The sequence below is a fragment of the Galleria mellonella genome, unplaced genomic scaffold (assembly GCF_026898425.1).
Source record: "Galleria mellonella isolate WM207_F2 unplaced genomic scaffold, CSIRO_AGI_GalMel_v1 utg424, whole genome shotgun sequence".
In the NCBI taxonomy this organism is placed as follows: Eukaryota; Metazoa; Arthropoda; class Insecta; order Lepidoptera; family Pyralidae; genus Galleria; species Galleria mellonella.
The window spans coordinates 3106837-3118421 of record NW_026442097.1 but is presented as its reverse complement, the minus strand read 5'-3'; the positions used below and the strand labels follow the sequence as shown (position 1 = coordinate 3118421).

At 34.8% G+C, this 11585-nt stretch overlaps 1 protein-coding gene across 1 annotated transcript; it reads right to left on the bottom strand.

The window, feature by feature from the left end:
- Window positions 1-810: 810 nt before the first annotated feature.
- LOC128201413 (adhesive plaque matrix protein-like) lies at window positions 811-9666 on the bottom strand. The gene is made up of 4 exons (XM_052898238.1): window positions 9238-9666; window positions 5473-5605; window positions 2043-4657; window positions 811-848 (listed from the first exon to the last, which is right to left on the bottom strand). The coding sequence occupies exons 1-4, from the start codon at window positions 9347-9349 to the stop codon at window positions 811-813; spliced, it is 2898 nt and encodes a 965-aa protein (XP_052754198.1). The 5' UTR covers window positions 9350-9666.
- Between the last annotated feature and the right edge of the window lie 1919 nt (window positions 9667-11585).

The following is an 11585-nucleotide window of genomic DNA, read 5'->3' as shown; positions in this document are numbered from 1 at the left end:
TCATAAATAAATTTAATCAGGTTACTAATTAATTTAAAACCCAGCTAGGTTAAGGAAGGGAGAGAAGATTGTTTAGTAATGGGGATATTATTCCCCATTGCTAACAATATACCTTGTCAGGTCGATCTCCATGCGGTACCCCCTGAAAACCTCCGTGATTAGTTATTGTCAAATTTATCACAATGGAAGAACTGACCTGACTTCTCTGCTCACCTATCATTCCTTACTAGTGCCTTGTAAGTGTATAGCGATAGCGCGGGCGGTGTGACTAATTAATTGTTATGTATTAAAAAAACCCGGATCGGCTTTGCAAGAGTAGATAATATTTTAAAAAATAATGTAAAGATTCATTGATAAATAAATGAGAAGAGGAAAGGCAATGATGATGAATATACTGATAATGCAGCTTTCTATAGATGAAAGAATTTTTTAAATCTGTTGTGTGGCTTTTGAGTTTATCCAATATGAACAAACAAACAGATCTTTCCTCTTTATAATGTTATGAAGTACAGACTAACTTATTGTTTGCTTCTCCGTACGCGTGGTAAGAAGTAGGCAAACCAACTAAATAAACTACTTCTAGATGACGTATCAAAATATACACAAAATTTTAAGTTAATACCTTCAAGAACATAACTATGGTAATCGCATCTAATTTGGTGCAGTAGTTTATGCGTAAAGACAGAGCAAAAAGAAACAAACGAATAAATGACAGAAAAAGAAATATTTTGGTCTCTTTTTGTCTTATTAAGAACTGTTATAATATTTTTTCTTAAACATCTCCCTTCACACCAGTTAGTTACAATTTTACTAAGACAAGTTGTTTCCCGCAAATTCGCACGCTTTAACTAAAAGTACATAAAGTATCCTATGTACTAAATTAGGGCATGACCTATCCTTGCACCAAATTTCAAATAGTAGTACTTTTTTAGTAGGTATTGCATGAAACAAACATCTATCCATCCTTATTGTTGTATCTTTATCTTGTTATTATCTATGCTATGCTTGAGCGAGGGCAACACTAGGAAGGCGGCCATGTTGTAAACAATTAAATCAGCTAATTCCAGACAAATTATCTTTTTGAAGACTAGGCAGCATGGTCTCCGACCTTAGCCTGTTCCAAACGGAACAAACGTACTAAAAAAAAAAAATTAAATCAGCTGTGAAAAGTACGACCCGGTCTTTTACTGATATTTGAGTAGTAATATAGTGAACCCGAATACATATTTAAAACTAACAAACTTCTGAATTTAAATCCATGCTTATATATTTTCGCAGTAAGTTTTGAGAAGGTTACATTCATCCTTAGACAATACATAATTAGATTTGATTAGATGTATTTAATTAAACAAGACGGAAGTTGTTTTTTGTGTAGTTTTGTTAGCTATTAAGACATTTATTTTAGTTTTTTTTTTTTTTGTTATTTCATTTAACGCTACAAATGTTAGTTTATTCAAATTGGCGATTAGAATGAAATATTAAACAAAAAGTTTAGGGTTCCGCAATAAAAAAGAGAACAAAGTTGCATTTGTAATGCTATATATATATATATATATATATATATATATATATATATATATATATATATATATTAGTAGAAGGAGACTGTACAAAAGTCGATTGCTTGGGTACCTCTGTCCCATTCGTGTTTCTACCATGGAGCAGTTGTGTTTGCATGGCTGTGTTTCGGTTTGAAGGGTGGGATATTGCGTAAATTTACAGGGTACAGAGGAATAACATCTGAGTCCTCAGGAATGGCAACGCATGGGGGTATCATGAGCGAAACAGTATAAAACAAATGACACAATACTAAAATCATTAAAAACTTTTATAACTTAATCCGCCATCTTGTGAGGGCAGCCATTTTAAAAATATTCCAATATTGCATATTATTATTACGTAATCACCAGAACAAATTGCAAAATTTTAACTCAATCCGATGTTAAGAACTTCTTCTAATTTAAAATATAAAATTTTACTAAAAAAACATAACAATACAATTACAAGTCAAATAGAAGCATGTAAAAAATTATACGACTCACCCTTATAAGAAATCCGCCCTGGTCCATGGTAACCTCGTTCACCGTAATCACCAATTGTCACTGGTCTCGAAGTGACCACATCACCACTCGGCCTCACAATATAGCTTGGCACATTCATCGGCCTATCCATTTCATACTCGTACACCGGTTTTATATCCGGTCGCGGATAACCGGTTCCATTTGGTCTGCTCCCGTAACCAGGTTTCTTGTGACCCGTATATTTGTAGTCACCATAACCTGATCCATCGTATGAATTTGAACCACCTTCATATGCAGGGTCGGGACGGTCATCACCGTAAGACGGACGATCACTGTAAGACGGGCGATCACCGTAAGGTGGTCGATTACCACTATAAGGCGGGTTATCACCGTAAGAAGGCCGGTTATCTCCATAAGGCGGACGTTTATTATCATTAGGTGGTTTACTATCTGCGTATGAAGGTCGATTATCACTATCACCATAAGAAGGACGCTTATTATCATTGTAAGAAGGTTTGTTACCGCCATATGACGGCTGGTCATTATTATCACTATATGATGGGCGTTTATTACCATTATAAGATGGTATATTCCCTCCGTATGATGGTGGATTATCATTACTACCGTAAGTAGGTTTGTTATCATTATAAGGAGGTTTATTACCAGTATACGATGGCTGATTATCGTTATCACCATACGCTGGACGTTTATTATCGTTGTAAGGTTTATTACTGCCATATGACGATTGATTATCACTGTATGGTGGTCGGGGATCATTATAACCTGGACGTTTATTATCGTTATAAGGTTTCTCACCATATGAAGGACTATTACCACTATATGACGGTTTGTCACTATATATCGGTTTATCATTAAACGGGGGTCGATTTTCATCATATGTCGGTCTATTATTACCATAAGGTGGACGTTTATTATCATCGTAAGGTTTATTGCCATATGAAGGCCTATTACCATATGGCTTTTCTTCTGTGTAAGACGGTTTGATACCATAACCTGATTGACTAGTTTCATACGAATGGTGACTATTGTATTCTTCCTGAGTGCTACTATAGGATTGACTATTACTTGTATAAGAGCCATGATTACTACTATAAGGTTTTTCATGATCTGGTTTATTATAACCATAAATTGGTTTCTGTGTAGTCGTCAATCCATACCCGGGCTTACTGCCATAATTGTCCTGGTTGCCATAAGAAGGTGAATTGCTACTACCATAAGATTCACTAGTGCTACCATACGCTTGACTAGTGCTGTGATCACTTTGACTATTATCACTATAAGAACTTTGACTTCCATATCCCTGGTTGCTACCATACGGTTTCTCAGGTTGACTTGGTTTTGATGGTACTCCATAGCCGCCAGATGGCATAACGTAATCAGGAGCTGGGCCATAACCAGGTTTATCGTAATGAGGTTTCTGTGGTCTGTAACCAGCATCTTGAGGTGGTCGAATATAATTATTATCATGGTCAATCTCAGTAATAGTACCTGTTCCATAGTGCGACTGACTGCTATGTGACTGTGAATATGAACTTTGGCTGTGACTGTTACCATATCCGTAACCCTGGACACCATATCCAATATCTTGTCCATAACCGCCTGGACCATAGTCGTGATCTGGTTTACTCAATGGTTTATAAGGTTTGTACGGTCTCGGTGGATCAAAAATTTCCAAATATATGGAGTTGTCATGGCTATTTTGGCCATAGCTACTGGCATACTGACTATTGTATGAATAACTAGGTCTGTCATACGGTCTGTAGGGATAGTCATAATGTGGTCGATTTGGTCTAGGAGGTCTATCTGGGGGACCTATTGGACCTGACGGGTGACCAATATCGTTTTGTCCATACAGGTCAGGTTTTGTCGGATAATCCTGTGGTTTTGGTCTAAAACCATATCCGTTATCGTCCTGAGGTCTTGGCTTTCTGTTTGGACGAATTATGTAGTGGTATTCAGGTTTTTCTGGATGATAAGGAGGAAGCCCTACAGGAAAATCGTAGGGCCTATTAGGTCTTACAGGCCTTTGACCGTATAAATCTGGTATATCGTCTCCAGGATGCGATGGATAGTGAGGATCTGGCCTCCAGTAACCATGATCTGGAGGACGGCCTGGTCTGTATGGGTCTTGAAACTGCAAAACATCATATGGATCTGGCTTTTGATGAGGCTGATTATGGTAAGGTTTATCAGGTTTATATGGTATATCTTGAGGCTTGTGATCACCGTAACTTGGAGGTACATCATTGTCTGGTTTAGAACTACTATAGTCATCTGGTCTATCGTTACTAATTTGAGGATAACCTGGTTTAGCGTTTAAATATGGCGGCCGGGCTGTTTCGTAAGGTCTTAAATCACCAGGAAACTCATCAGAAAGGGGTCTTTTGAAATCGTCTTCGTCTGGACGAAATACTGGCCGGTGAGCTGGCACTCCCCCAGGGCCAGCGTCAGGGTCATCAAATTGACCTTGAATAGGAGTGGGGGGTGATTGTTCGCATTGGATTCTCCTTACGTAGACGTCGTAGTCTGGATGCCGTTGAAGTAGATTTTGCTCTTTTAGTTCCTTTTCGCTTCTATCACTTAAGTTGCAAGTCGCGTTGCCTTTAGCACCAACTCTGGAAGAAATTAAATATTTAATTAATTTTTTTTTTGTTATATATATATAAGGACTGTGGTAACCAAGTATATGGTATTTTTATTGTCATTATATAAGTAAACATAGGCCTCCCCCATAAGGGCGGTTTGCCAGTAGTAACTACACTTGATAGGCGGGTTAACAACCATAGTTATGCTTTGGTAATATTTTACGAATGACCTATCCCTCGACCATTAAGTATACGATTAGTACTAATAAATACCTATCGCTTATAAAAGCTTGTGGCCACTTTTGTGACATGAAAATCAAAATCGATTATTAAAAGACTCATAACATTTTTTTTTTATATATATATTCTATGTAATTGTATCTTTATTGGAGGAGAACTATTTTAGAATTTCATGTATTCCTTTACAATCAATAGTTTTACTAACCATGTTTCATCGATCAAACTATATTGTAGAATACAAACAAAATATACAAGGGCGGTGTTTCCTAATTTTAGAAAAGTACTAGACGACAAAATCAAATTAATTTAATCTTGGCTGTAGAGACTATCTTTAGTTAAATTTATACTGAAACTTAAATTACCACTCTGTGACCAGTAACTACCTATAGATATTTACTTTTACAAATTCACCTAACGTATATTTACTAGAAGGAAACTTTTAAAACTTAAACTCGCCTAAAGAGTAAATAAATAAACTATTAATCAAAATAAAAACAAAAAACTACTTCACAATTAAAACTACACGTAGTGACATCTATTGTCTATTGAGATAAATGTTATCGATCGGAAAAACGCCATCTATACATTTATGTAATGTAACTCACCCGTAATCGTATGTCTGACATTGTTTATCCTGTTTACAGATTTGCTCGCACTCGCGCGTTGTAAGTTCTGAGACATTACGGTAGATGCCGCTAGGTGGTAGTTGTTCGCCAATGGATATTCTTTCAAAGCAATCTGTAAAAAAAATTACTTAGAGTAAAACCTTATAATATTTGATATTATTAATTTAGAGAGAACAAAAATCTAAATTTGTTTACTTTTTCTAAATATACATATAATCTATATTTACAATCATATTTTTTTTAATGGGTGAAAATGGAATGATAACCACGCCTGCGCGGGGGAAAAGGGATTGTTAGCAATGGAGTTTGACAACCCCATTGCTAGCAATATGCCTTATTAGGTCGACCTCCACGGGTTCCCCCTGGAAACCATCGTGAACAATTCTTGTTGAATTCGTCACGAGCACCAGTGATACCGATAGGCGGGTGGGGTTACCATTACATTATCATCCATTAAAAAAAAAACCCGCCTGCGCTAATGGGATACGCTGGCGGGGCACCAGTGAAGGGTGATAGATGAGAATAAAAACAGGCCAGCTAGCCCATCATGATGAATTCATCAGAAATCAACCATGATAGTTTCCAGGGAGAACCGCGTGGAGGTCGACTTGGTTGGGTATATTGCTAGCAATGGAATTCTCAGTCTCCATTACTAACAATCCCTTTCCCCCCAAAACTATACTGTGTATAACGCCTCAGTACCCTGTAATTTCACTGTCATATTCCGCCCTTCCAACCGAAACACAGCCATGCAAACACAACTAATGCACGGTAAGCATTTGTAATACGTGTCAAATACATGGTAGTGTGTGTAATGTTATTTTTTTTTTTATTTAATGTATTTTTTCATCAATAATTAAAAAAAAATTATCATTCTGCACTCGTTCTCTATATAAACTATTAAACTATAAGTGTGCCAAATTTCATACTCCTCCGTCCGCGCAATTTTCGTAAAAAGGGGAACAAAGTTTTTGCTTCACGTATTAATATATAGATGTTTACATCTTTCGATATATCAACAATTACTAGTACTGCATTCGAGTATTCTGACACTTCCCTATGGTTGACTGGGAGAGAATGATTTTAGCATTAAGTCCGCCATATACACATATTTGTACTAATGAATAAATAAATAAATAAATCGTCCACATTTTGGATGTCATTTTGAAATCGTCAAATTACGTCCCTTGTTACTGTTCTACGGAAGTTATCAATGCTACAAATATAACTAATTTCTTCCGACGGAAAACCAGATGTTTTGTGGACACATATTATACCTGAACTAGTTTTTACACGCAAATTCGTCTGTGCGACCGTGATATATTTATTGACCGGGATAGAAATTCGCCTATATCTTCTCCATTCCATATAGCACGTGTTTACCAAATTTCATTGTGATTGATTGAAGACTAAGAGGTAAGAAACAAAGAAATCTATTTATTTATTTATCTAACACATTTATAATATTATCTATTTATTTATAAAAATTGCTTTGTACACCATCATAGAATGAATCACCCCTTCCTTTCCCGTGAGTGTCGTAAGAGGCGACTAAAGGAACTTAATGGTTCAAGGCTGAGCAGCAACATCTCTTAAATCATTACCAAAAGCTTAACTGCGGTAGCCAATCCACCTCAAGTCAAGCGTGGTAACTACCCTTTTTTATGAACCCCATAGTGTAGACTCTAGGGTAAATATCAGTTATTCCCGCATCATGCAAGAATACTGAACCGAATTGGATACGGTTTTCATAGTTGTGTTTCCTTAAAATCTGGTGTATATTTTTATCTTAACACGCTATCTAGAACTGATCTACCTTACATTATATACAAGAGTGTCTGTATAGAAATGCTTCGAGAAAAACCTGTCAACTTTTTCATACAATTTTGCGTGATAAACAGTTATGAGTGATTCCTTTATAACTTCTATATTTATTTTGTCTTATAAATTATACATTTTTTTTATGAATGAATGAATGAATGAGTATACTTTATTTGCATTATACAATATAGGAAATAAGCGAGACAATTTACAAACACAACGATACAATTGTATAAGTTTTAATGCGTAAACACTCATTTTATTTATTAAATAATACGTCAAGATACATTTTATGCGTAAGTTTATAGAATATTAATAAAAGAAAAGCCAAGTCAGCTAATTTGACAAAAAGTTGACCCGTTTTTGAGGCTCGATGCTCTATCTACATAATCTAAGTAATTATTGGTTTCACTTCTGAAATGCACGGAGTAGCGGGCGAAAAGCTAGCGAAAACAAAAATCAAATTGCCCTGAATCCTTACTGCAAAAATTGACTATTTTATTTCTTTTGGTACCAATTTTGTAATTTCGCCCCATTATCGAGCGATTTGGATGCAATTTCGCGTTTCACAATATCCTATAGGTACATACGTATGTAAAGTGACATGTAGTTAGAAAACAATGGATCCTTAGACAAGAAATGACTTTGCATTAGTATATATATATATATATATATATATATATATATATATATATATATATATATATATATATATATATATATATATATATAATTGTAAACAAACGAATGATTATTCTTTTATTTACAAAACTTATGTTTATTTACTTCTTCCTTTCCCGTGGGTGTCGTAAGAGGTGACTAAGAGAATTTAACAGTCGAGAGATGGGCAGCAGCGTCCCTCTTAATCCTTCTTTGCATACTGATGGAAATTTCCATCATAACATTGAATGCCTAAAACTTAAAGACTTAAGATAAATAAACCTAAAGGTTGACTGTAAGAGATCCCTTTATGGGATAAGTCCGCCATTGTATATTAAATCATTTACCAATGTTTAATCTGAGTTATGTACAATAAAGATTTTACAATACAATACTTATATAAAAGACTAAGTTCACTTTAAGTCGATCGTATCTGGATTATTTTTTAATGTCCATTGCAAAAAGAAAAACACATAGCTGTCATACATAGTTTATTGTTATAACCATTTTTCCTTTAATTTTAAACACGAATTATATCACCTACAATCGATTTCATTTTGATATTTGACTCTACATGTTACCAAATGTTTTTTTTTTTTTAATAAATATATAAAAATATCGTTTTGATTTTTTTTACTATTTTTCCCCATTAGTAAACACAGTAAAGGGTACACTTATATATATTTTTTAATTTGATTTAAAAATCAGGCTTTTAAGGGTTAATGCCCCTTAGTTGTCTCTTACGACACACACGGGACAAGAAAGGGTAGCTCATTCTATGCCGGAACCACATGGCAGCAGACTTAAGTATTTAAAATTAATTTAAACGTGATAACTTCAGAGATTCTTGATTTAGAGGTTCTTGAGAGATGGACAAACAAACGAAAATAATTCTATAAGGGTGGGGGGAAAGGGATTGTTAGTAATGGAGTATAATTCCCGCATTACTAGCAATACAACCTATCAGGTCGACCTCCACGCGGTTCCCCCTGGAAATTATTATGATTAATTCTAGCGGAATTAGTCATGATGGACTAAATGACCTGCTTTCATCGTCACCTATCATCCCTCACTAGTGCCTCGCCAGCGTATACCGATAGCGCAGGCATGGAATGGTAACCCCGCATTCCATTATCACCCATTAAAAAAAATCCTATAAGGGTTTCAATTCTCCTTTTAAGGTACGAAATCATAAAATTAAATATATACTTGCATATTAAAATTAAAAAAAATATTACGGATGTCTAAAAAATGTACGCTTACCTTCAATAGATGTGCCCAGCTGTGAGTCAATCGTTAGTGTCTGGACAGCCACGAGCAAAACCGGGCACAAAATTAGTATACACAACATGTTTAATGTAAAACCAACTAACATGCTCACTCTTTTATATATTTATATGTCGCCATTATTAAATAATTATTGAAAATCAAATAGGGTCTTATAATTAATGGGATCTATCTAAAACGATAAAGATATTTACAAAAAAAAATAGCAGAATCAGCAGTTTCCGTGACCTAATGATACATCATGTACTTTTATAAAGGATGTAGCTGTACATAAAAAAATATAGCCACGAAACCAGTTCGAAATTCGAATTTCAAACGCGCGCCATTTTCCCACGCCGAATCCGCGGCAAAGACAATGGACTTTTTTTTCTATTTCAAAGGAATCGCGAAGACGTCTACACGGTTTTGGATTTGCAAATATTATGGCGTAAAGTCTAAATCTTTTCTGGGTGTGTCTGCGTTTCGGTCCGGCGATCAGAGCACACTTCCTTGGCGTCTCATGTGAACCTTACAGTTTGTTAATCAAACCAACAGGTACTTTAAACATAGATCACATATCTCTAGATAGAGTATCTAAATATAAACGCTTTGCCGAAAAAAGACCAATTCTTTTAAATAATTTTGCGTTAACAGTGATAACAGAATAAACCTATCATCATTATCATATCAGCCGTTATGTATCCACTGCTGAACTTAGGTCTTCTGCACAAACAGTAGTTGCCACGCTTGGCAGGGGAATTGACAACCGCAGTGTAGCTTTTGGTGATGTTTTAAAAGAGACGCTGCTGCCTATCCCTCAAATACAAAATCCTTGCAACACCCAGGACAAAAGAAAAGTAACACATTCTGTGCCACCAATATACCTACAGTTAAATAGAAAAGTGTAAAACAAAACTAAAAGTTAAAATATAATTCTATATTTGAAAGAGACTTCGTACAAAAGTCGATTACCCGGGTACCTCTGTCCCATTCGTGTTTCAACCGTGAACGGTTACCACTTTCCATCAGGTGGGCCGTCAGCTTGTTTGCCATTCTAAGTTGTATAAAAAAAACGAGATGTAGATAAAGGACAGGAACTCATAATAATGATTTTCACTGATTACTTAGATTGATATTTGAGAATATGCTCGTAATATATACGTTATCGGTTTCAGGGTCATTGTAAGTGAACCTATATGTATTAATTTGTTAAAAATATGTATAATAATTGAATGTAAATCGATATTGTTGAACAAAATAATAATAATAAGAAAATACGTAGCTATCGTGATACAATTTCAATGACTGGATAATATTGTAACAGATCCATAGACTATTTCTAAAGTGAAAAAAGTATTGTCCTCCTCTCTCCTACTTGTTGTGCCCAACAGGGTCCATAAATTTAAATGTTATCTACAAATTATATTATGGAATGCAATAAGAAATAAATAAATAAATAAAAAATAATTGAGGATTGTGTTCCCCGAAATAAAACCACTCTAATTGTGGCTTAACCAGTTATTTTGATTTAAAAATTAAACTACTAAATCGATTTTGATAAAATCTGTATGAGATCAATCTGTAAATATATCCTTTCAGATAAAAAAATAGTTTCAAATTCGTTTATAATTGACGACGTTTTCATATTTTTCGTTATTCATATACGCAAAAGAGAGACAAAAAAATTTGAAATCGGTTGAAAATAGAGCGCGTTATTTCGTTGTCTAAAAAAAAACTCTGCCATTCCAAATTCAAGTTTAATCTAATTTAATACGGAGATTTGTTAATGATATTACTTGAGCATTTTATTTCGTATTATAAATATGTGTGGTAGGCAAAAGTAAATTTCGATCGAGTGAATTTAAGCGCGTTTTTGTCACTCTTAGCTCCATCTTGAGCATTTAATCTAGACCATTCTAAACTTTAACCAATTAGAGCGGTATCAGCTTATTTAATACTATGATTTTCTATTATTTGTCGTAATTAGATGTTACATATTGAATATGAACGGAAATTCTGCTTAATATTCTGCTTATAGGTCATTGGCCGCTGTTTTCTTGATAATAAACATTTAAATCTTTCGAATATTTTCTGTCAACTTTTTTCACTCTAATCGCAAAAGAATTAAAGTCCCCGACATAGCCCGAAGGATAAGCAAACTAAAGTGGTAATGGGCTGTCAGTGTCAGTGGATGTAGGTAGATCAGGACAGTTCTTTATGGCAGTCTATGGGCAGGCTTATGTCCAGCAGTGGACGGGTAATGGCTGGATGATTGGTTTGATAATAATAGTTTTCAAATTAAACAAATGATAAATGACTGCGTTATGTTCACATGAGACAAGCGT